Here is a 27,422-nt window from a genome sequence, read left to right on the forward strand (position 1 = left end):
GAAGTGGAATGGACAAATTATGAAGGAAAAAATAGTGATTAAAGAATGAGATTGCAATTTTTAAGAACATATGACCCACTAAAAACCTTTGGCAGTGTATACAACAAATAGATAAAAAAAAAAAATTAAAAAGGAAAAAAGACCACCCTAATTTTAAAAGAAGGGGTGTGCTGGGATGTTGCGCCTTTTGCATGGAATATATATATTATATAACTGACCGTACAAAGAGCTAATACACAGTTATATTATATCCATAAAAAAAGATGATACGAGTATCACTACCATTTTTTATATAGTTGAAAAGTTAGAGATAGAATTGCGATTGCAATTTTTAAGAACATATGATTAGGGATGGTAAGGAAACCCGTATCCGATGAGGAAACCCGAAACCGATACTATTGGGCCAGGTCCGCGGATCTAGGGCCTGGTTTAGGGATGATTTTATTTTTTTATGCGGATACGGGTCCGGGGACGGTTTTAGATATAAACCCGCATATCCGTCCCGTATACCCGAACCCATATACCCGATCGTATATATTAGATTTCATAATAATAAAATTTCTATTTTCAGTTGGTCATGGATAGTATCAACCCATCAATGCATAAGAATAGTTCTCCTAATGGGTTGTAGGTAAAATAAAACAAGTATTAAAGTAAAACAAATAAAACAATATGGATCTCTTCATTGAAAATCATCGTGCATCATTAAAATCATAGTGTATCATTTATTTCGTGAATCTTCGTGCATCAATTTAACTATGATCCAAGGGTCAAGATCTTGTCTTTTTTATTTTACATTAATACTTGTTTTACAATACCCAACCCCTCTCCTAATGATAATTAGATTCCTTTTTACATATGTTTTGCGTACGTACTGTGGTGCTTTGTCAACTTAATCAGCTTCATTAAGATATTAGGTAGATTAGAGATGAGTGACTAGATTGTTCATTTGTTTGGTATCCTTAATAAATCAAAATGATAGTTGTAGTTAGAGTTAGTTTAGATGTAATCGTTGATTTCTAATGAATCCCCGATTACCCGTGGGGATACCTGTTACTTGACACTTAGTAAGTAAACGGAACCCGTCGGGTCTGGGACGGGTATTTTTAAACTGGTCCGGGATTACTTAAACCCGACCCGTTGCCATCCCTACATATGACCCACTTACAACCTCTGACGGTGTATACAACAAATAGATAAAAAAGGAAAAAGGACCATCCTAATTTTAAAGGAAAGGGTGTGTTGGGATACTGCGCCTTTTACATGGGATATACAAATTATATAATTGACCGTACAAAGAGGTAACACACACTTATATTATATCCATCAAAAAATATGATACGAGTATCACTACCATTTCTTATATAAGAAATTCAATTTGAATAAATGTAAGCAAATATATGGTTCTTTGGCTTTTAAACAATATGAACTTTAAATTAACTTTTCTTTAAATAGAGGTACAATTTCTTAAAATAAATGTTAGACTCAATATTTTAGCCAATTAAAATAATTTTCAGTGAGTGTTAAATGATATTTTATCGGGATGTGTAACCCTACCAGGGGAAAATGTGTAACCCCACCACAGAGGGTATTAGCGGCGACGTTTCCCCCATGTCTGTAATGGTAAATCTGAACGAGAAATTAGCGGGCCCCCTGTCAGTGTCAGAGTATTAGCGGCGACGTCGCCGCTAATACCTTGGTCGGGTTGACTTTTGCTCAGTGGTGTTACCCTCTGCCTATTTTATTGGTGTTTTGGTGGATTGTGTTATGCTTACATACTCTAATTCTATAATTAAAAAAAATTGTAAATACATAATTGTATAATAATAGGTTGTTCCGTCCGCACCTTGGGCGGAGGGAGCAACTTATTTTTTTCAACCGATTAGGAATCACTAACTAATAGACTTGGACCAGACTCATAACTAAAAATTGTCACATAAATTTCAATCTATACTAGCTTGGTGTAAAACCCACTCAGATAGTGAGGAGTAAGACTCAGCATTGGGGCTATCCATAAGAAATCTGTGGGTGATGTGGTAGCTATCCTTAGAAGGTCTTGTTGCAGAGGACATCCATGAGGTTGTCCATCCTTGAGGATCCTTCCTCACGGATCCCCATTAATATTGGATTGTCTTCCATAAGCTCCCTTTCTTCCACTGGTCCCACAACTCTCAACCGTGTTATGGGTTATCAACGATATTGGGTCCATCTTTAGTTATGATTGGTAAACCTTCCAAACATTTGATACCAAGCAGACTAGGTTTCCACTTTTCAATAGATACTCCATCTGCCTTGAAGAAAATTTTTAGCTTTGAAAATCCAGTCTAGTAATCTTTATTGCCTAGAGACGATTAATGGGTTGTTGAGTCGGACTGGAAATGGGTAAAGGGCGTTTGATGGACACGTTAAGTAAGCAATCTTGGTACAAACCAAGTCTCTTAAATACCTTGAAAATAAGTCATGATCAATCTACTTTGAGGCTTGAAACATACTGGGAAAAAAGATTACAATTATACAAATGAGCGCAACCCAAAGTCTCAAGTATAATCGGTAATGTCATTAAAGCGGACATCAGTTATATAGTAGCAACATCAACCCACTGGCTACATTTTATGCACCTCAGAGCACCCAACACCTCATTGTCAAGATGCAATCAACATGTATTAAAAATGAACATGAAAAAAGAAATTGAAGAGAAGTTTACTCTGCATGTAAATATAGTTTTATCACACTTACGTGCCTATGCAGCCCAACTAGGTGCTGGTTGCTGCTATTCTATTCCTAAATATTTGAGTTTTCATCCAACTTGCAGCGACTCATCATCTTCACAACATTCGCTAACCGTTGGTACCCAGCCTTTTTTTGAACATCTCTAAGAAAATTATAAAAACCCATGTATTAGAGGTAATTGATAAGAAAATAACAATTAATCTCCTTCCTAGTCCCAATAAAAGAACCCGTAATTATTTCCTTCCTGGATTGTACCAAAGGTAAAGGTGTCATTTCAACCAATTAACTAGATAATGGGTCATATTGAATTATATTTGTTAGATTAAGAGTCAAATTTAACATGGTAAAATATAGACCAATAGCTAAAAATATATTGTGGAAGGGCTGACAATATAGATGGATTTATACCTGGCAAAATGGGTGGGTCGGCGGGTTTTGGGTAACGGGCCAAAGCGGGTGCGGGTCTAAGCGGGTAATTTTAGAAATGCGGGTCAAACGGGTGTTGGTAAAGGTGGGTTGGGTGCGGGTCGGGTGTGGATCAACCCGCTATTTTCAATGAAATTTATGATTTGTGTTAATACTAATATTTTTTGTAAATCTATAACCACTTAACTCCAACATATATAATCGTGTACTTTCAACATTGTAAAAATCCAGGTTATTAATTTAATTGAACTGATAAATTATTTTTATTAGCAAAACCTTTAATACTACTATTATTTCATGATTCAACTAAAACAATTAATGCTAAAAAATAAAAAGAATAATAAAAATTTAAAAGCATTGGAAGTTACAGTATATACACGTGATACACAACAATCAACATAATATGACATACAAATGAAGTAGACATGTGTATCTTCTTCTCACCACACAAAAAACTTCACTCAACTTTCATATATTCATATATGTGTGTGTTTTTCATCACTTCGCCATCTCCGATTACATATATATATGTTGCCGCAGTTCAACAATGGCTATTAAACCCCAAAACCGTTATATATTGCACTTCACCAACCACAGGGTAAACGACGTCGGGGTAGTGACTGGAAATGGCACGCGACCGGCGAGGGGGCTCTGGTAGTTGCGCCGTTTTGCTGGCCAACGGCGGTGGTTACATATGAATTAGTGAACTCTTGACTGGCTAAAGTGCCAAACCCGCTTGACATGTCAAATTTAATGAATTAGTGAAATCAGTGACATTGTTGGAGTTGTTGCATATATAGACCCGCACAGTTACCCGCTTATACCCGTTAGAGCTGATGAAGAATTTTGAAGGTTGAATTAATACCCACCCGCGTTCAGTTTTAATCGTCCATTTATACCCATTATGTTAAAATATTTACCCAATATAGCTCAATTTAAGTGGTATGAGTGTGGATTGTCAGGCCTAGATGGATTTCATACTATAATATAAAATTAGTTGTTTCCATCAAATTAGATACGTATATAAATAGAATGCAAAATTTTGGCAAACAAGTGTTGTGTTGGTGGGTCGCCCTAAAATGCATTTTGAACTACATATAAAAACAACCTGTTTCAACCGATACACATATTGACCGGTTACCCAACGTGCTCAGCAAGTTTTGTTTGCCACCTCTAAACAAAGAAGCTTTTTACTCAAATTTCAATTTTAAGTTTATCGTTATGCCTGTTGATAACAAATAACTGAAACTGGTAATCTGAATTTTGGCCCAAAGTTTTGCTTATTTTGTTACTACATATTAAAATTCTGGTAATTGGGATACTGGCATTGCCCTGCTCTACACTGAGATGCATGTACAACAAGATCAAGAAATTTCTGTAGCTGCATTACCTATATACACCAAACAATTTAACCATGTTATTTCATTGTAAAAACATTAATATTCACTAGCTGATTTCTATGAGCAGCAACCACAAATGAAAAAATAGTCATGTAAATAATAACACGTGGCAATTTCAACCCATGTACCTACTTAATCGTTTGATCTGTTATGTGCTTTATCTCTAGTGGGTCGAACTTGTTCAGTCAAAAGGTTTAAGTAAACAAGACAAGATGTCAATAGTCATCTAAATGTTGCAGATCTACCTAGCCTATCCATTTTATCACTTATATAATGATACCTTTAATTGGTTGGTGATTGGATTTGTGAATTAAGCAGGCAGGCTGGGTTTTTAAAACTCTAGTACATACACAGTTAGGTAACATGATAAATAAAATTATACATACAAGTTTCTTACTGAAGTTGGGTATCATTTAGGTAACAAAACGTACTTTCATTTTTGAATGAAAGAAATATTTGTCATTAGAAACGCATTTATATTCTCATAAAGTACATGATGATTGTATAAAAGTTAGGTAACATTTAGATAACAAAAATTGTATGAGTATGTTTGATAAAGGTAGCTAGACGTAAGAGCTGAAGTTAGAATTAAGGGCTGAAACTTGAGACTATAAACGAAAGCATTCAATTGACTAACACTCTTTGGCATACAAGCTTGTTTAAAAATGTATAATTATATTAATGGGCATATAATTTTATTTTTGTAGAAAAAGCATAGAAAATAATTCAAAGTAATATATGATATATACTAATTCTGCTTACTAAAAAAGTATAATTGAAATTCACATATGTCTAAGCATAGCATCAAGTCTATTATGTAGGAAAATTAGATTAAAAAAAGGGGCATCTACCGTACTATTGCTCTCACATCTCCTTTCTATTTTTCTTCATGTGATAAACTAAACAAAAATCCCATAGAATGTCAGTACCCAAATAAAAACGGCAGCAACACATATTATATCCCCTTAAAAAAATGCCGATTTAAAAGAAATAAAGGGGGATCATATAGAACTGATATAAGCAAAAGAGCATATTCCTTCAAAGTTGGAAATTTCAAATTATACTTGGAATTAAGATATAAACAAAATGTCTTATATGAGAAAACAACATGTTTTTCTTTGGTAAAAATTCAAAACTTTCTAAATCTTCTATTCTTTATCTCCTCTTTTAAGACTGATGATAATCTAATTTGGCATTAATTTGTTACCCATGTTTTGACACTAACAACATACATTTTTGATAAGCCAATTATATAATAATCCAAATATTGTAATGTGTGAGAGTATCTCCAATTTGTTCCCCACGTTTGCAACTTGTGTTATTAATCAAGTGAGGATCGTTGCGATAAAAGTTTTTGAAAGTAGGTAATTTAATGCATAAGGTTGTTTTTTTAAAAAAAAACTTAATCCATGAACTTTTATTTATTAGTCTTTTGGGGTATTTTTTTTTTATTGAAAATAAATAGCCAAGAGATTTTTTTTTTTAAAGTTTCATCCTCCAGCCCCTAAAAAGTTTGGGGCAAATATCAAATATCCTAAATTACAAATTTTCAATGCATAATGTATAATGGTCGTAAAGTAATGTTTTGGTGAATATGATATTTCATACTTTTAGGAGAGATATATATGAAATTAACTCAAAAACTTTTAGAAAACCCTTGACAAACATACACTATATACAAGTTTTATTAAACATCTTTTTTATCTTTTTATGCAACAATGGTCAAACATTTGTAATATAATATTCAAAGATATATTGTGTTTCTTAAATAATAATAAAGATGAAATTAAATATTAGTTATGATTTGATTAGTGCTATGATGTGTTTGTAAACTTTTGCTTAGTTTGTAAATCTATCATTTCTCTAAAATAAAATAGTGATTAATAATATTAAAAATAATGAATATTAAGAGTAAATAACATTAGAAAATCAACTTGATTTTGACTAGGAAAGAAATAGAAACCGAAATTGGAAATTCCTGAGATTTGACCTGACCCAACCCAACCCAACCCATGATTTTACCTTTGTGATTTCTAAGATTTGACCCAACCCAATTCAACCCATTATCTCAATCCAACTACCACTTTCTGACTATCCAAAGTACAACAAAACCCCTTTCACCAATTATATCTAAACAACAGAAAACAACAGCACAGACAACCCCAGAAATTTCTACAATCTCTTCTCATTTCAATGGCTTCTCTTCCTCTTTCAAATCAATACTCTCTTTCAATTCCCAAAACCCCACTAAATTTTGCACCCAAAAACCTTGCTTTTCAACAACTACACACTTTTCAAAAATCTTATAAACCCATTTTAAGGCCTTTAAAATCTTGTTATTTGGGTCAGAATTTGGCTTCTTATAAGTCTTTTTGTACAGCTAAAGACGCCACTGTTGAGGTATTCTTTAAGATTACTGAATTTTTTTTATGATAAAGATTTGATTTTTATGGTTTATGTATGTTGAATTTGTGTTGTTTGTGTGATTTTATTAGTGGATTTTGGAACTTAGTTGTTTGCATAATATACCAAGTAATTTTTGTATATCTGAGTCATGAAAAGATGTCTTTATGTTCTTGGTAGGTCAATTTGAAAAAAAAGATTTTTTATATAAAAATGTTAACTTTATGTATGAAGATGTTGGATTTACGTATAAAGTTGGTACATTTATGTATAAAGTCGTTAAATTTATGTATAAAGTTGTTCGATATATGTATAAAGCTGTTAAATATATGCATAAAGCATTTAGATTTTGTATACAATGTTAAGGTAAATACTTCTATTTAATGATGTTAAACTTCGAGCGGGACAACGAAAAAGTAAGCGTGTACCATATTGCGAGAGTTCAAATGAAAATCATGTGATTGTAAAGTAAAGCTAACCATGTCGTACAAACAAGGTTCTAAAAGTCGGCCGAGTGGACCAAGTTCTTGGAATCGGCGTGGGACTACCAGTTTCAAGGTTATTTTGAGTTATAATCATATCCATGATTGATGATTTGTTTTATATGTTTTTACTTTCCAGGAGTTTACCTAAAAAAAACACCTTGAATATCTTGTTAGGGTTAAGTTGAAGGCTAATACATATTACATAGGACTGTTTCAAGTTGAAGTTAAGAATACCTGTCTTCTAAACATGGAAATACCGTTATGCCATTTGAAACTTTAAAAAAATCATTTTGACATTATCAGTCAGAAGTGATCTTTAGTTACATTCCCAAAAGGTATGTTAAATTTTGCTGTGCTCCTAATCAAACTGTGGGTGAATATGATTGTATAAATAAAAATATTGGTGGACAGTAGAAGGGGTGCATATCTATTCTGGTTCATAGAGAAATCTTCAAATTAGTGTTTTGAGGTGACTTACTTTATTACAAGAGTTTGATAATTTTTTTGCTCTATGCTTAATTGCCCATTAACCAATTTTGTACACCAAACTTAATAACAGGAAAGTAATTATGCAACCGGCAATATATCGATTCACTGTGTTATTTCTCATCTCTTACTTGTGATTTGAAATTGATAAAATTGATTTTTATAAAGGAGAACTTTCATCATTTGTGGACAATGAAGGAGGGTGTGTGTGTTTGCTTTGAATTACTATGTTCATAGGACTACCAGTGACCCAGTGACCATCCTAGCACTCTGGGAGTGATTTGTATTTGGTATTTGAAGTTTGACTGTAGAGAGTGTCTTTTTTTTCCTTTTGTATGCATTTTCTCTGTTATACTACATCTTGACCCCAAAACTCGCAAGCGTCATTTTGTTTTCTCCAAGCTTAACCCATCTTTTCAAAACCCTCATTTGTTATTAATGACTAAACTTGCTATAATTATCTTTATTGTATGCTTATATAAAGGATGTCCAGCCTTATTTTTGGTCTATATATTTATAACTATAATCTGATGTCTTTGAACATATGGAACTAGTTAGGCTTCTTGCATATACAAGAGTTGAATTCCAACTTTTTTATTTCTTTTTTTTGTCTTTTTTGGAAGATTTAGATTGTTACGATTAAATTTGTTTTATTATTATGTTTTGTAAATTCTGATGAATGGATGGATGAACAAAATTATGAAGTAGATACAGTTTAGGAAGTGAACATATATCTAACACTTGGTAAACATCAATAAATATTGGTAAAATGACATTCTTATATTAAAATAAGTAGCATCTTAAAAGAAATTAGTACTTGTTTGCGTTGCAACACATACATGCTACCAAGTAATGAACAAAGTCGGATATCACTTTACTAGAAAAAAAATACTAGAGCATTAAGGTCTCTATGCATATAAGTATAAAATACTTGTGTAGTCTTATGTGACGTTGCAGTAGATTAATGAGTCTGATATAAAATATCGAGGATAAGATACTTTATGATTTGTAATGAGATTACATTAATATGTCATCATCATCTCAATCCTTCATATATCATTACTTGGTATCCTTGCTAGACTAATATTCACAAAAATCACAATTAGCCATGATATCAAACCAACAATGTTTTGAAATGTGCTTAAGTTTTGAAGAAAGCTACTCCCCGAGCCTTAAATTTCAAGCTATCGACTTCCATTTTTTGCATGAGGTTGTAGAGTTCTTAACTTCAAAGACTATGATGGCGACTTACAAGAGGAAGAGGAGCACAATTTCTACTTTTGCTCCATGTTTAGTAGACCAATGTGTACTAGGAACCACACATCTACATATGTTTGTATGAGTTAGCATCCAACTCTTTAAGCTCATCTTGAATATTAGTTATACAAACCCAACGTTGGGTCAAACGGTCAGAGTTCGGTGGAGGAACCAGTCTTAGAAAACAGAAAGTGTGGGGTGATCCACTATAGTTTAAGTAGTGGGAGATTGGGGTAAATGAGAGTGGGGTAAAGAAACTGCCAGTAACCCGTTTATGTTTAGTTCTTTCCTTTGTTTTTGGTTCTTATTATAATCTGCTGTGTTATAGAGACTAGCTCCTCTCGAATCGGGCCGACTATCTTTGTTCTCGAATCAATCAATATCCTGAGTTCTATCATTTTGGTTCCATTGCCGGGAAATTAAATGGCTCCTCAAACCTAAAGTAACCTAGATCCAAACACTTCCGATTCAAACAACCCAAACATGTAGCTGTTCAATTGGCGGCAATAACATCTATGGAATCCCTGCTAATGTTGTAGTCCTCAGAGCGTGTGACAAGAAGAAGGAAAAATGGGGACATGGTCTAATGGATACGAAGAAGAAGATTCCTCTGAAGCCATAACCGCCCTTACAATAAAATCAACTTCCTCTAATTCAGCGATGGTGATCCGCGAGGATGGATTTTGAAGGCTGAAAAATATTTTTGATATTACAATATCCCTGAGGACGAGAAAGTTGATGTTGCGGCCATGCATTTAGAGGGGTGATGCCTTAGATTTCTACTCTTGGGTTGCTGATCAGGCTATCGAGTTCTGGGATAAATTGGTGCGAGCCCTTCAAAAGAATTTTGGGCCTGAGTTCCAGAATCCAGGTAAGCATGTATGTAGCATCAAACAAATTGGAATGCTCATCAAACAAGCAGTGCTCGGGCCAATTAGTCACACGTGACGAGCGTTTGGCAAACTCAACAGGCCCAAAATTCTTTTGAAGGGCTCGCACCATTTCATCCCAGAACTCGATAGCCTAATTAGTAGCGACCCAAGAGTAAAAATCTAAGGCATCATCCTTTATATGCATGGATGCAACATCAACTTTCTCGTCCTCGGGGATATTGAATATCGAAAATATTTTCAATATCCCCAAAATCCATCTTGGCGGCTCACTATCGCTGAAAGAGGGGAAGTTGATTTTATTGTAAGGGCGGTTATGCGGTGAATGCTTCCAAAGGAGTCTTCTTCCTCATATCCGACCCCCTCCCCATTTTTCATTCTTCTTGTCACGTGCTTTCAGGATTGCAACATCATATTGCAGGGATTCCATAGAAGATGCTATTGCTTCCGATTGAACAGCCACAGGGTGTGGATTGTTTGGATCGGAAGTGTTTGGATCGGAAGTGTTTGGATCTGGGTTACTTCGGGTTTGAGAAGTCATTTGATTCTTGGCAATGGAACCAAATTGATAGAACTCAGAATATTGAAGGATTAAGTTAAACAAGAACAAAGATAGTCGGCCCCATTCGAGAGGGGCTAGTCTATAATACACAGCTGATTATAGTAAGAACCAAAAACAAAAGAAAGAACTAAAAATAAACTGGTATATAAAGCGTAAGTTAATGACAGTTTCTTTACCCCACTTCTTAAGTTATAGTGGATCACCCCACACTTTCTGTTTTCTTGGATTGTTTCCCTGACCCAATGTTGGGTTTGTGTAAATCATCTTCTCTCTCTTCTGTTATCCTTCTGAGATGACATAAATATCAGGCGTCCTTGTAGTTTGTAACACTCCCCGCTTCTGACACTCGTTGCTGTTATGTTATACTTGTACATAGTGATGCAGAGTGCTTAACTAGTACCGATATAATAACTCGAATTGTGGTAGCTTAACAATAAACCAGTGCATTACATTCATAATTTGTTACAAATCCTCAAGGATTTACAGTCTTTATGTATAGTTATAGTCTAAGAAATCTTAAAATCCAACTACTTTGCATTCGCAAGATATTTTTGCTGTGAAGCTTGTTTTGGAGAAAAATTCAGCGCATGAGCACCAATGCTCATTAAGCAACTTTGCACAAAAGGTTTCATCATGCAAAACTTCTATGTATTAGGATACAGTGTTTATCAATGCAAAAATTTACCAGGAAAATGGGCAAGTCTCTAGGAAGCAGTAATATGGACTAGTAATATGGACTAATAACTGCATGGTTTATACATTGTCTCTAAGAAGCCTAAATATCATCACATAATTGGAGTATCGGCTTTTTTTTTTTTTGTTTTATATATATATATATATAGGATAGAGATCAAATAAGAAGGTATCTTAAGGAGAGAAGGTTCGTTTTTTATTTTTTTTAGCTTGTTTTTTTGAACTTTTTTTCTTTTTTTCACTTTTTTCATTCTCTCTTTAATTCACTAATCCCATAGAAAAATTCTAAAAAAATTTTAATAATATTTTTTTTTCAAAAGGGCGTAACCCGTAAGCTATAGGCGAAGCCTGTTGATCTATGGCGGAGCCATGATGGCTAAGGGCGAAGCCCGTTAGGTAGATCACCCCATCACCGATCACCCACTATGACCTATCATCCTCTATGACCTATCACTCCTACTAGCTACCCCTTATTAATATCCTTAAGGGCGAAGCCCGTACCGTACCCTTACATGTATAACTCACTAACTCGGGTTAGAAATTTTTTTTTTGAATTTTTTTATGGATTGAGTTAATTAAAAAAAGAATGAAAAAGGTGAAAAAATGAATAAAAATCAAAAAAACAAGCTAAGAAAAATAAAAAACAGACCTTCTCTCCTTAAGAACCTTCTCTCTGGATCTCTACCCTATTATATATATATCAAAAGTCACTTTCATATGAGATTAGTAACAAAGGCTTAATTACTTAGAAGTACCTTTTTTGTTATTGGTTTTAGCATATTATAGGTTTCGTATATCCAGCCCCTCGATGCTCAAAAAATTTGCTAGGTCCGCATTACTCCTTCAGGTTTAAAAAAGCACTTGATCTATTTTGTTAGATTTTCACAAATCATGAAGGTTAACAATTTATTTTGCTTTACATGTACTAATTGAGTTTGTCTCTATTTAGTCTTTATATGTACCAATGGGTTTCTTCCGACAGCGGCGAATATGCTGTCATGTGATTTTTTGTATTTTGTTTAATGCCTTGTAAATAGTCTCAAGTATATATTACTTTTTTCTTTTTGTGTTAGACAAGTGAAGACGTGGCTCAGTTTAATGATCTTGAAGAATCCGAAAGCGATGCAGAACAGGAGACTGTATTGACTGTTAAGTCCTTACTTCAACTTTACAGAGAAGCTATCCTTAATAAAGATGACATAACTTCATCGGAAATTGAAGCTACACTGTGTCATTTAGAAAGTGAGAAAAATAAGTTATCCGAGCAGTTTGCGTCTTTGTCAGCTGATACAAGTTCTGGGAAAGAAAGGTATATCCGGTTACAGGCGGATTTTGATAATTTTAGAAAAAGGTCAGAGAAGGAGAGGCTTAACGTAAGGAGCAATGCCCAAGGGGAAGTGATTGAGAGTCTTCTGCCCATGGTAGATAATTTTGAAAGAGCGAAGCAACAGCTGAAGTTAGAGACAGAGCAGGAGAAGAAGATTGATGCAAGTTACCAGGGTATATATAAACAGTTTGTGGAAATAATGAAGAACTTACAAGTGGCTGTTGTACCAACAATCGGAAAGCCATTTGATCCTATGGTAAGTTAGTTCTTTTGTTTTGTTAGATGTGTCAAAATGGTGGCTCGGGAGGGTTGGGCAGTTAGAGGTTGAGTAACGGGTCAAAATAGGTAAATTTTTATGTGGGTAATATTGGTTGGGTTAGGCTGGCTATGCAATAATTTTTCCTCCTTTTTATACACTAAGTAATTAATGTTTATGTATAATTCTCAAAAATACATTTAATAATAATAAGATATATATTTTTTCTGAATAAATGATTTTGAGTGTTGTAACTTGTAAGCACATAATAGTGTAATACACGTTAGGTGACTTTTTCTTATTTCACTGGTTTAATTCATTTGACCCATTTCATATTTAACTAATCTTTTTACTTTTTATATGACTATTATGTGCTTACAAATTACATCACTCAAAATCATTCATTCAGAAAAAATATATATACACATAATAGTGTAAGACACATTAGGTGACTTTTTCTTATTTTACTGGTACAATTCATTTGACCCATTTCATATTTAACTAATCTTTTGACATTTTATATGACTATTACATTACCTATTTTTTGAAGTATATGCAACATGAGTTGACTTATTTTTATACATAAATGGTTTAATTTGCCTTTATATTTGTTTCACTGCACCTGTTATTATATTTACTTTCCAACAACGGATTTTCAAACAGATTAAATGAATGAACCTAGAGTTGCATTTGCAATACTCATATATAGCTCAAAGGATACAATCTTCCTTCGCTTAGATACTTTTTGCAATGAGAATTTATAATGTTGATTTTTGGGGGGTGACATTTACTAGCAGAAGTGTTAATTTGTTACTACAAAGTATGATGGTTAGAATAGCTCATATTTGTATACTTGAGTGGGTATCTGTTCCTTTTAACAATGATGTTTGCAAGGTAGTAGCCTCGCTGGTCACTCCAAAAAATTATCATTTTGAGTTTTTACAGCATTTTCTGATGGTGTGTATAAATTCAGAGTCTTAGTTGTCTCATGTGTAATTGTTTATTTGTGATGTAGGTTCACGAGGCAATTGCACGTGAAGAGTCAAATGAGTTTAATGAAGGGATTGTTATAGAGGAGTTTAGACGCGGGTTTCTTCTTGGGGAACGACTACTTAGACCAGCAATGGTTAAAGTTTCGGCTGGCCCTGGTCGAGCAAAATCTGATGAAGTGCACCCAGAGGAATCTACAGACTCAGACGATCAACCAGAGACGGACGATTTAGGCGAAAGATAGTTGAAAATTTTGCACCATATAGTGTTCAATCTTATATGTTCATTGGCAAATGCCATTGTCCATGTTTCTTACACATATTCCGGTCACATTCGTTATGAGTATTTTTACCTCACTTTTTCCCCGTTTTTCTTGTTATGGTAAGTTTATAGAAGTTGAAGGGATGCATGTTGTACTTTACTGCTACCATATGTCTATCGTTAAGGATTTGAGTGTCTCTGTGTGTGTGTTTGTGTATCGTGTCCTATTTTATATTTCTTTGTCAAATGCATTAACTGGGGAGATAGTTCTTAGTGGTGACAAAAATCTGGACAAACTTGTTAGTGTTTTATTTTGTAGCATAAAATTCTAAAGAAATACTTTTCAGGTTCTTTACTGAGATGAGAACTGAGATAAACCATTATATATGCAATTCGAGTTTTGTACGGACTTTTCAAACAAGGAGAAAGTGAAACTGTTGCTTCGCATTCTTTATGCTCCCTGCCAAACATATTACATATCACATATGTGTCTGTCTTCTTTTGATGTTTCTTGCTTTAGGTGGTTGGCATTGTTATTGGTGTTGGTCTGCCAGAGCTATGGAAAACAAGTTTAATCAGTGTTGGGCGTAAACTCATACACAAGGTTCACTTTAACACAATTAAGAATCCATGACAAAGTAACAATAATTTCGACAATTCGATGTAGACCCTTTTATGCATCTGTAACACTGGCTGAGATGTTATGCAGAAAATGTACCCATCTTTGTTTTAAGATCCACGACCACAATGCTATTCCAATTATATAACCAAATAAAGTTTCACTAAAAAGCCCCATAACTAGTTGAATAATTCTTCAGACATATGCGTATAAAGGCAAAACAAACAGATTATTATGTTTAACAAACATTGTTGATATATAATTTCAATCTGTTACATTAGCCAAAAAGGAAGCACTAATCGTATCTCTGGTTACAACCTATGCCAAGGACACCCAAAGTTGAAAAAAAGTTTGGGCAGCCATTCTTCATGTAATATCAGGTTCTAGCTATAACCACATCTTGCAGCAGGTGCAACAGGCCTACAATAATATTAACCCATGGTCACACCAACCACAACCACCACCATGAAACCTGCATAGTAGTCTGCTATTTAAAAACAAACAGCTACCAGCAAACAAAATAATAAACCCTTTTCTCTATGTGGTCAACATCTTCCAACGAACTAATATCCATCTACAGCTACCTTTGTAAAAAGCGTTTAACCTTGGAATACAAATAACTAACAAAAATATGAGCTCATGTATAATCTTGCCCCTATATCGATTGGGCCGTCATCCCCACCAATAGGATGAACTGCGACAGGAATCGTTGAAAGAATGTTTAACACAAGGGGAAAGACCGCTGGCTCAATGTCAGAATTTTTCGATAAACCCGGTTCTGATGCCATGTTGTACGGAAATTTAACCATTGCAACTTCTTCAATTGCCTTGAGCCTACTATTGTTTCCCTTTTTATGTGAGCGGTGGTTTGGAATGTAACTTAGAATCAATGTTGACGTCACATCAAGCCATTCGGCAGTAAGACCCTCAACTTCGTCATAGTATATTCGACGCTCAATCTAGAAGCATGAATTCACAATAGAGGAACAATTAGTGAATGATATACAAGTGAATTAATAGAGATAGCAACTTTGGATGTATTAACAAAAAAAAAAGTCATCTAAGTTATGTATTATCTCTAATAGGTTAAATAAATTAGACCTATAAAAAAGTAAGAGGTCAAATATGTTGAAAATCACCCAAAATGTATTTTTACTGCACAAAACCTCATAAACTTTATTTAAAAATATCAAATCTTAATAAAAAGTTGTAGCCTTTGCAACCAAATTTGACAAACTAAATATATGTCAAAAATGTCTCGGGTTAGCCTAACAGGCTAACACGACCCGGCATAATTTTATCCATACCAAAAAATAACCATTCTGACTCGTGATACGATCTGGATTATTATTAACTTATTTATAGATACTATTAGTTATATTATTATTATTATTATATTATTAGGAAAGTATTATTATTGCTATAGATATTCTATGATATCTTTAATAATATTATTTAGTTAGCTTGCTAATCAAGCTATAGGTTTAGTATTTATATAGATCATTAGGGCTGTAATATTATTATGGATGAATCAAATTGAGGCCTTATGACTTTTAGGAGATCCTTGCTTCTCGAATTGCAAGAACCCTTTTATCGTTTTCTTTGTTTATCGATACGAATCTGATTTAGTTCGTATCAATTGGTATCAGAGCACTTTTCTGGGCCTATTTATCAACCCAAAAAAAAAAACACTGTTCATTGACACTGTTCACGGGGTACTGTTCATCGAAAAAAAGCAAGCTGAATAATGACAAAGAAGGAAGAAACAGGAACAGCAGCAGATCTGCGACTCACTGTGCTTTGGAGTCAGAAGTTAGAGCCTTGCGTTTGGAAGTGAATCAGAGACATGCGAAGATATTGAAACTTCTCAGTGCTATATCAGCTAATCCTATTGCTTTAACAACAAAATTATCCTCGCCCGTTAACCTAAACACACTGGTACAACAGCCTAGAACTCGTTTTGATGATTTAGATTTTGAAATACCTCCTCAAACTGAATCAAGTGTCCAGCCTTTAGAAAAGGTTCTTAAACCAGTACAGGAAGAGATAGAAGCAAAACAAAATGTCGGACCAATGGACTGTGTGAATGAGAATGAATATAACGACATCGATGTTGGTGGTCCCGATCATAGAGTTGATCAGAGTACTTGCGGTGGAGATGGTGATGAGGCTACTTGCGGTGGAGGTGGTGGTGAGGCTGCTTTGATGGTTGGGCAGATGCAAAATCTGTTACCAGAGATTTAACATGAGTTGGGCAATAATAATTCAAATGGGCCTTTTGTTAATACAAGTAAGAAAATGACAGATGAGGCTTTCAGGAGGATTCAATTTGAGTATGATGTGGCTCTTGTTGGGTTCGTTTCACGTCAAAACAATGCAGCAATGTATGGGCTAAACTTTGACACAAGAGACGGTGCTATTTTTGAACAGTCATGGCAGCATATTCTGGGTTCTGTTTTGCTGCATTACTATCTTCCAGAAGAGGCATCGCCACATATCAAAACATGGGATCCTGGAATTACTTGAGGAAAGGGTTCTGTTTTGCTGCATTACTATGTTCCAGAAGAGGCATCGCCACATATCAAAACATGGGATCCTGGAATTACTTGAGGAAACTTTTTAAAGCAACACCTTGAGGACAAGGTGTTTTTGGGGGAGGGAGTAATGATACAATCTGGATTATTATTAACTTATTAATAGATACTATTAGTTATATTATTATTATTATTATTATTATTATTATTATATTATTATTATTATTATTATTATTATTAGGAAAGTATTATTATTGCTATAGATATTCTATGATATCTTTAATAATATTAATTAGTTAGCTTGCTAATCAAGCTATAGGTTTAGTATTTATATAGATCATTAGGGCCGTAATATTATTATGGATGAATCAAATTGAGGTCTTATGACTTTTAGGAGATCCTTGCTTCTCGAATTGCAAGAACCCTTTTATCGTTTTCTTTGTTTATCGATACGAATCTGATTTGGTTCGTATCAACTCGTTACCCAACATGCCTTATCTGCCCATTTTTCCCGCCTTTAAACAATAGTACTTACAGCTAGTTTGTTAACATATATGGACATGAATCTTGGTCCCAAGCCCAATACCCTGGCTTCCGAAAGAAAAACCTGCATATTATCACAAAAGGAAATCATTATATGTTACTAGACTCACCACAAATGATTTATAGCAAAACTTGTTTCAAGAATGCTTAAGTTGAAACATGTGTCTATGCTTCTTTTAATTTCTTTCTTTTGAGGTGTTTGTAGAGTTGGATGTCACTTAAAAGCTTATTAGCTTACGCGGTTTAATTTAATCATTATGGGGAGGGAATGATCATTTATCTGTCACCATAGCAAAGTATATGTCGAGTGGACTAGTCCTTAAGAGTTGCATGGGGAAACCTTGGAACTGGCTGATTCATAGTCTGAGTTTATTGTCAGCAAAGTGCCCTGTAAACTTAATGAAGGGAATACTTAATGACAATCTCAGCCGTTCAAAAATAAAAATAAAAAATGACAATCTCATACTCTGCCACTGAAGTGTGTTAACCGTCAAACAAAAGATATTTGAAGCTAGTTAAGGGTCATTTCTACCTATCTTCAGGGTCTTTCCTGGAACTGATTGTTTTTGAAATAAAATTTCAGATTTACCAGCTTCGCTTTATAATTTATGTTAACTACTTTAGCGTTCATTTCCCACATCAAACTCAGGCTTAAATATCCATGTTCGTTGCGATAAAACCTTGCTTACGATGGGTCAACCTAGCCATCAAACTTAAACTTGTTATAAGTGAGCACCTCAATAGGCATTTATGTTTAGGCACCAGCTAATGAGCCTGTTAACAGTTTGTGTTTACAGTTTATAATATATACATATTCATACAGACAGACAGATATGGCCAAATTATTGTTGTTTAACATCTAAAAAAAGTTATACTCAAGCTTTGCTACATTATCCTCTATAACATACCCTGAAACTAATATAGCAGAAGTGACTTGTATTCAAGACAACAGACAGAAAATTGACATATTTAATAATGACTGACAAAATAACAGACAGAAAATTGACATATTTAATAATGACTGACAAAATATAATAATGGAACTAGAAAGGCTACACAGCTAAAAAAAGCAGAAAAGCAAAGGTCACCAGTTGAGGTGGAGTAGTGGTACCATACAGTGGGCAATTACAATCTATTTACTATGAATGGGTCAAGAATATTGTTTTTATCTCTAAGAGGTCAAATCATAAAAATTAGCTAAAATATGGGAACCATGTCAAATCTGTAAAAAAGAACCCAAAGTCTATCTCATGGACCAAAACCTCCTAAATCATTTTTATTGAACATAAACTGTTTCGAGTCACCCAACCTGTACTAAAAAATTGACACCTTTTTTACTCATAATCCAAGCCTGACCCGCCCATATTGTCACCTCTAGTCATCAGCAAGGCAGCACAAGGAAAACATTTACAGCCATAAAAGTGGGTTAAATCAGTACTATATTACCTTTACCTCTTTATTCCTTAGCAACAGCCACATGTAAAGTTTATCAATAGCATCCTTTACATGCCTACAGGCCAGTTTTCTTTCATTGCAATGAGCAGCAAGATCGGTAAGCACTTCTGTGCAAGGAACTGCATATTTTCTTGCTGCATCAGACAATACCTTTTCAGCATCGAACATTTCTACTTCCTTGTTAAAGGATAAACCCGTGAAGAATCTTTTTAACTTATTCCCCTTTAAGCTCAACATCTCTTCTACTTCCAGTGTTGCAGCCAATGTTCGATGTACAATAATATCAGGATAGCGTCTTAGTGGAGAAGTAAAATGGGTGTAAAGAGGAACAGCCAAGGCATAATGACCCCAGTCATCACCCTCATCTACCACATCTCCACTACTAAAATATGTTGCCAATTGCATTGGCCTTGTAGCATAATTCATAAGAATATGGAAAAAAACAGAATCATTCTTCAACTGATGCCTTATGCTTTCCAAAGACTGGTGAAACAGACCAGAAGTAGAAGTGTCTATTTCTAAGCCGTGTTTACTGCAAAAAGCCTCGAGATCTCTAAGTTTTGATAAATTAGGTTCAGGGTGTCTCCTTAATAAAGCACTAGAAGGGTAAGCCCTAGTTATCACTTCTGCAACTGTGGTATTTGCCAAAAGCATAAATTCCTCCACGAGAAAGTTGGATTTCTTTCTTCCGGATAAAAAAATATCATTTGGGATGCCATTTCTATCAAATGAGAATACCACTTTGGGACTTTCAAGAGACAATGCACCATCTTTAAACCTTTTCTCTTTTATAACTTTAGATATCTCAGCAAGTTTCTGAACGGAACTAATCACATCTGACGATATGAAATGGCCATACAATTGGAGACCGTCAACATTTATAGTGCCATCGATAATGTCTTGAGTATGTTCATATGAGAGTTTACAACACGATTGTATAATGGTACGACCTATCCAACGGTCTATAACCTCTCCCTCAACATTGATATCCCAGACGATAGAAAATGCAAGTCTTTCCACCCCAGGACTAAGTGAGCCTAAATAATCTGAAAGAATTGGTGGCAACATTGGTAACTTATAGTGCTGTAAATACACACTCGTCGATCGACTTTTGGCTTCTACATCCAAGGCCGTGTCTGGACGAACAAAATATGATACATCTGCTATGTGAACACCTACTCTGTAGTTACCATTTGGCAGCCTATCAACAGACAACGCATCATCAAGATCAGATGCAGTGGCAGGGTCTATCGTAAACATGCAAAGTTTTCTTAAATCTCTTCTATGGAGGAATTCTTCTTCAGGTATACTCCAAGGAATACGAGGAATACATGCAATTGCATCAGGATGGAAGTCAGAAGAATTAATTTCATTTTGAAATAAAATAGCAGAAATTTGTGGTTCAACCTCCCCACCTCTTCCAAAAATGTGAAGAAGATGAGCTAACGGACTATCGTACTCTTCACTCCATTCAATAATCTCGGCAGCAATGAGTTCCATTTCAAGAGTTATGTCACTGTCTTCCAATCTTTTCATGATGGCGTTAGGCAAGGTCTTTACATGAACCATCATTTTGGGAAATTTCGGATCAGTGGCTTCTAGATGGATGTAGTCACGCTTAGGAGATAATAACAAAAGTTTATTCTTCTTGTTATCTTTCTTGTAAGTTTCTTTGTTAAACAACCACTGCTTTATTCTAAGGAAACCAACAATAGTTTTCCTGCGAGGAGACATTTCAACTATAGCCACCACTCTACCCGATGGACGTTTTGTTGGGGATATTTTTTCACCAGAAGAAAAAGCTATTGGGTGGTTATCTCCATCAATATAGCTACTACTTTCAGGGAGCTCTTGACCAACATTCTCGCCTCGAGAACTACCATTTACATTATTTTCAATGGCTGGAAGACGAGAAGGCTCTACTGACCCTTTCATCTTTGGCCAAGATGAAACAGGGTCAACTTGTATTGCAACGATGTCTCCTTCTACCTAAACGAAAGAAAAGTACAGATCAAACGAATTAACTCCACAATAACAAGCTTCGACGAGAAACCGCATAGTGTACAATTAGTTCGCTGTCATTGCAATATGATTGTTCCAGCCAAAATATACTTTTTGCCTTTGGTCCCATTAGATAAGTATTCTTTTTCATGATCTGTTTTAGTAAATTCTAATTTTTGAAAAAGGCTAATTGTTAATTACAGTATAGTGTGAAAAGATAACAATCACATAAGGGAAGAAAGTGGAGAACTAGACTACCAACTTAACTACCATATATATAAAAAAAAAATTACTACCAAAAAGGTTCATTCCGAAACGTATAATTATAAAAAAAAAAAAAAAAAATTATAATCAACAAAACAGATGAAACAAAAAACATATTAGCGTGGAAAGACTTACATTCAACACAGACATCCGTTTATTTTACTTATGTGTTATCATAATTTCATTAAAAATGATTGCTTTGACGCAACAGGAACCATATCCTAAACGAACATTTACGAGAAACACTATTAATCCTATATTACATAACATTGAAGTCACAAGGATGATTCTAAAACCACAGTTTGACGACGTTAGTAACAATAAGCAGAGGCGGATACGTGTAGGCAGCTGACAATTTTTGTTCTGCCAAAAACTAAGAAATGATCAACTGAACTAAGTTAGTTTGAATACAACTTAGGTGTGCTTGTATCATAAAAATACAGGCATATTGTTCTAAGTTCATCGATGCAATAAAAACCGAAAATTATATTTTAAAAAAAAAGGAGAAGAAAAACTTACAGCTCGATTTTGGGATTGAAAACCATAGATAAGAACATCAACAGGCAATCCATCAACTTTACAATAAGCCTAACAAATACATATACACAATTACACATATATTATAATCATTATAATTAGCATATCTATATGTATATATATATATATATATATATATATAATAATGAAGTTACCTCAACTCGATTATGAGCATTAACTCGGAACATTGATTTAAACACATCTCCTTTCTGCAAAATAGATACACATATACATACACACAATTTAAAAGGTTGAGATAATTATAATTGAATTATATATATATATATATATATATTGAGAGTGTAAACCTGTAATGCAATATGAACAGAATCGATGGGCCAATGAGAAGTAAAATGTTTGCGATGATGTTCAATTTGATTGTGAGTCATCGAATTCAATATATTTGTGAAATTAAATTATACGAGTAGCTACTAGATATATATCTATATCTATCTATCTGTATAAATATAAATAATAATGATAATAATTACGAGTAGTTGTTGTTGTTTGCTTGTGTGAAAAGAAACTTTGAAGATTAGGGTTCACGGACACACACGGGCAATTTGGAGACGGCACAACCGACGACATTCAGTGCCATACTGCCATGTGGCATTTTTTTTTTAATTGATAAATTTAATAATAAAAACTTAATACATCCAAATAATTTTATGTCCCTTTTTTTACTTAATAAATAAAAATAACTGTCAATTATTATTTTTTTACATAATACATATAACATTATTTATACATTGAATCAATTAATACATTCAACGCTTTTAAAAAAACATATTCATAAAATCATAAATCATGACTTTTTTTTTTTTTTTACAGATGACCGTGGTTTACAAATTGTAAGCCATGATTTATGATTTTAATAGGTATTTAATGAAAATTTGAAAAAGTTAAGGTATTATCATACTTTTTTTATGATAATTTTGTGTAATTATATTATTCTTAATCACGTAAGAGTAATGTATCGACTCAAATGAGTCAGGACACACCTGAAATGTAACGACTCAGTTGGTGACTCGAAGTTGCACCAGACTTCGTATTATTAGTTTCACACAATCATGCTTCTATGTTTACATTTTATACAATTTTCCAAATAAAACTCATTTGCACTATATTATTCATCGCATGGTCCTGATCCATTAGGAACAAAAATGTGGAATGTAAACAAAAAAGAAGTCAAAATAACAATAAATGGAATGTGAAAAGAAATTTTTTTTAAGAAATTTTTTTTAAAAATCTACTTTGTAATATAATGCTCTTTTAACTCTCCCTGTTACACAATTATCACAAACGTCAAAAGAATTTATTTTTGTAAATCTACTTTGTAATATAATGCCCTTGTAACTTTCTCAATCACACAATTATCACGAACGCTCGGACATTTTTAGTATTTGGATTTGAAATAGCTTTTGAACATTTTATACATTAAGATGTAAAGTTGTAAAAGTACAACGCTTTTGATAAAACATATGAAAACATCAAGATCTATGTTTGAAGATGACTTGTCACCTGAGCACGTAGTGCAACTAGGTTTAATCTCATAATATTATAAATAAAAAAAGAGGTTAGGAGTATACTTAGGTACCCCTAATCCCTCTTCTTATGTCTAATTCCCTCTTCTAATTAATTTAGCTCTCTTTTTTTTCTTTTATTAAATATAGATAATTATATTTAAAATTTATCATCAATTTTTCCTATCAAAACAAGTTTTTTTAAATTTTAAAAATATATACTATTATTAAAACTCTCACTAGAAGTTATTACATATACAACCTAAATAAATTTTTATTAATCATTTTCATCATTCTTCACCTTTTTCTTTAAAAAATTCATATTAGATATGTTGTTGTTATTTTTCAACTCTTTTAATTTATTTTGTTGTCAATTGTAGTTTGATCATGACATTATTCTTCTACAAAAGGTTTTATTTTTTTAAATTTATTTTGCTCACTATTTTCATCATTCTTTTTTAAATTTAGAATATAACATATATTTTTTTATTTTTTTTGTTAGATGAAAAGAAGACAATGTTCGTTCATGTTGAACCCAACGCATGTTAATCATCGTCTAACATATGTTATCATTTTGATTCCCTTTGATATATATTTTGAAACTACTCATCCACCGGACGGGACTAAATACTATGCATAAATATGTTTCATGTTTGTATAGATTTTAGGTAAGGAGATCTACAGGAATATCTACTATTATAATTAAATATCGTAATAATAATAATAAGAAAATGTTAAATAAAGTTCTTAGGGCTTCACTTAACGTGAATAAAAAGATTGTACATTTCCATATTAAAACTCCACACTCTGAAGGTTATGGTAAGTGTAACACCCCAAGTGTTTTAAGGTAATAGAAAATTAACTTTTTTTTATAGTTTTAACATTAAATTGATTTCCTAGTATTTTGTTTTGGGATAAGGGGTTAATTTAGTTGGAACTTTAACGGATAGTGGGTATTACACCCATTAAAAATTTGTAAAGGGGTTGTGGCTTTTGTATGGGGTGCCAGCCACATTCCCACCTTATTTCTTTACCCAACTTCTTCCACTACTTCTTCATTCTTCTTGATTATTCTATCTTACTTCAATCCATGCAATTGAGATTTCTAATCTCGCACTAAAGAATCTTAATCCTAGAATAATAACAATAACTATCTCCAATTATATTAGAATTGAAATTGAGGGCTTGTGTAGAGGTGGTGGTGGCCGAAATTTTTAGGAAGAAAGGGGAAGGAATCTTGATTTTAAAAACCCTAATCTTTGTCTTTCACTTTAGAGGTATTGATTTCCATTACTTTAGTTTTATTTATTATTGAAAATTAGGGTTCTCAATCCTAGAAATTGGGGTTTTTTGTTATTTGAGATTTTTAGGTAAAGCCTAGTAATTTTGATTGAGAAATGGATAGTTTGATTGAAAGAGAATGTTGATAATGAAAAACCCCCTAGTAAGAACCTCATATTTTGTGGTGTTTGGCTATTAATTATGATATAAAGTTCTATTATGAGAAATTGGATTTTTGGAAAAGTTTTGAGTAGCCAAACACCATAATGTTATATTATGTTGAATGCAAGTAAATGTTTGTGAAAGAGTTGAGTTTATAGAACTCATAGTCATATATATATTGTATTATGAATAAGTGGTGGAGATCATCTAGTTGAGCCTTTAGCCATAGTACCTAATAGCCAAGTTTGAGGTGAGTGTATTTGTATATAATCATACTCTTGTTAATAGAGGTCATAGGTGGGTAAATTCCTATGACCCATTTGTTCGATTGATTGTGAGAGCTAGTAGGTGGGTAAATTCCTACTAGTCAAATTGTTTGTAAGAGCTAGTAGGTAGGTAAATTCCTACTAGCCAAATTGTCCATGGCCATGTTGAAAATGAAATTGTGATGAATGTTATGCTTGTGTTTGATACGAATGTAATGGCTATCTTTGATAGGCTATATGTGGTGCTTAATGCACAATGTTACGGTAACATGATTATGATTATATGTGTATGCATTCACTAAACATTGTTTATATATTAGTTGTCTTTTATAGGAGTTGGTAGTAGCAAGAGCAAGGAAGTGAACGAGTGAAGTTCAAGTTGGAGGTTTTAGCCATCTCAAAGGTTGGCAATTTGGGTAATTTAGGTAGAAAATCTCTTTTGTACATCTTGGCTCTTGATACAAGTCTTTTTGGTTAACATATGTTTTGGTAAAATTCTGGAAAATGGTGGTTGTGGTGAAATGTAAGTTTTTGAAAGAAAGTATAAACAACTTGTTAATTATCCAAGTTGGGTAATTGATCCACTTGTTGGACAAGGAAGTTGTAAATTATGTATAGAAGGTAAATCTCAATGTAATGGTGTTTTTATATGTCTTGGTTAAATATTTGAAAGGTTTGGAAATGGAATGGTGTTTTGATGTATGAAGATGAAGTCTAATGTGCAGGAATTTGGTTGTTAAAAAAGAATTTTTGTGCAGCAACTTTTCACTGCGCCGCAGTGGGAGCTTTTCGGGCTCACTGTGCCGCAGTGAGGCTTTTGGTCATTTTGGTCCGTGAGTTTCCACTGCGCCTCACTACGCCGCAGGGTCCTGTAAAAAAATATATATTTTCGGTTTTGAATTAAATGAGTTTGGTCTTTACAGTAAGTGTACAACTAATTAATACAGCTTAACAAAAGCTCTTAGGGTTTCGTTTAGCAAAACCCATAATAATATTATATTACTATTTGGTAAAACATGTGCATGTGACAATCTTATAAGTCTTAACTCTTTGACTTTCCTTTTTCTTTTTTTCCTTTTTTTTAACTATCAAAGTTTTAAAAAAGTCTCAAGTCATTTGACCTTAACAATCAAAGGAGGATTGGGAAGGAAAAAAGTTATAAAAAAATTGTTAAGTTTTAGATGGTATGGCAAGGAAATGACAGGGAGAAGAAGGGGGGATTGTATGTTATATCTTTAGGGTATTTCAAGCAAATTTGAATGCTCATAACATCAGCTAATCATCTATGTGATCCTATATCATTCGATTGATTCTTTGTTTACTTTTCTAGTCTTTACTATAACTAAAAGAGTAGGTGGGGGTATACTTGGCACCCATAATCCTTAGAGTATTTCAAGCAGATCTGAAGGCTCATAACATCAGATGATTATCCGTGTGATCCTATATCATTCAATTGATTCTTTCTTTACTTTTCTAAAAGAAAAGTCATAGGCCCGTCCGATGGACGGATAGTCTCAAAATATATATATCAAAAGTAAATATTAAAATAATAAATAACATTACAAATGAAAAATAACAAAGCATGAACAAAACAAATTTGAAAGAATGACCCCTTTTGTAGTAGAATAATAAGTCATAATCAAACTACAATTGACAACAAATTAAATTAAAAAAGATGGACAATAACATAACAATTGAATATCAAATAATAAACAAACGCGAACAAAGTACCAAAATGAAAATTAAAGTGATGTAAAAAAACCGTATGTTTATTTATTTATTTATTTTTTTGAGAGTTTTACTGAACTTGATTTGTTTATTTAATATAGGAAGAAGATGAATAATATGAATGATAATGATTAATAAAAGTTTAGGTTGTATATAATAACTTATTGGGATAGTATAAACTTTAAAAAAATTTGTTTTGATAGAAAAAAATTTATGATAGAGTTTTAAATATAATTATATATGTAATAAACAAATAAAAAATTAAAACAATCTAGAAAAAATGAAAGAACTCTAGAGTAATTAGGAGAGAGTTTTAGGCCTAAAAGGAGATTTAAGGGGTGTC

The 27,422-nt window shown here is 33.3% G+C and overlaps 2 protein-coding genes across 3 annotated transcripts; one reads left to right on the forward strand and one right to left on the reverse strand.

The window, feature by feature from the left end:
* Positions 1 to 6,675: 6,675 nt before the first annotated feature.
* On the forward strand, positions 6,676 to 14,363 carry LOC122578232 (protein GrpE-like). Its single transcript, XM_043750142.1, has 3 exons — positions 6,676 to 6,956; positions 12,406 to 12,915; positions 13,931 to 14,363. Exons 1-3 carry the CDS (start codon positions 6,750 to 6,752, stop codon positions 14,147 to 14,149), a joined length of 936 nt encoding a protein of 311 aa, XP_043606077.1. The 5' UTR covers positions 6,676 to 6,749; the 3' UTR covers positions 14,150 to 14,363.
* Positions 14,364 to 14,965: 602 nt separating this feature from the next.
* On the reverse strand, positions 14,966 to 22,530 carry LOC122579459 (DIS3-like exonuclease 2). 2 transcript variants are annotated; one of them, XM_043751643.1, is made up of 6 exons: positions 22,428 to 22,530; positions 22,275 to 22,328; positions 22,102 to 22,170; positions 19,315 to 21,306; positions 17,855 to 17,926; positions 14,966 to 15,744 (listed from the first exon to the last, which is right to left on the reverse strand). In XM_043751643.1, the coding sequence occupies exons 1-6, from the start codon at positions 22,506 to 22,508 to the stop codon at positions 15,406 to 15,408; spliced, it is 2,607 nt and encodes an 868-aa protein (XP_043607578.1). In that variant the 5' UTR covers positions 22,509 to 22,530; the 3' UTR covers positions 14,966 to 15,405. The 2 variants fall into 2 exon arrangements, with proteins under 2 accessions (XP_043607578.1, XP_043607576.1); XM_043751641.1 differs by having other exon boundaries at positions 19,309 to 21,306.
* Positions 22,531 to 27,422: the final 4,892 nt, after the last annotated feature.

The sequence above is a fragment of the Erigeron canadensis genome, chromosome 8, assembly GCF_010389155.1.
Source record: "Erigeron canadensis isolate Cc75 chromosome 8, C_canadensis_v1, whole genome shotgun sequence".
NCBI classification, from domain to species: Eukaryota; Viridiplantae; Streptophyta; class Magnoliopsida; order Asterales; family Asteraceae; genus Erigeron; species Erigeron canadensis.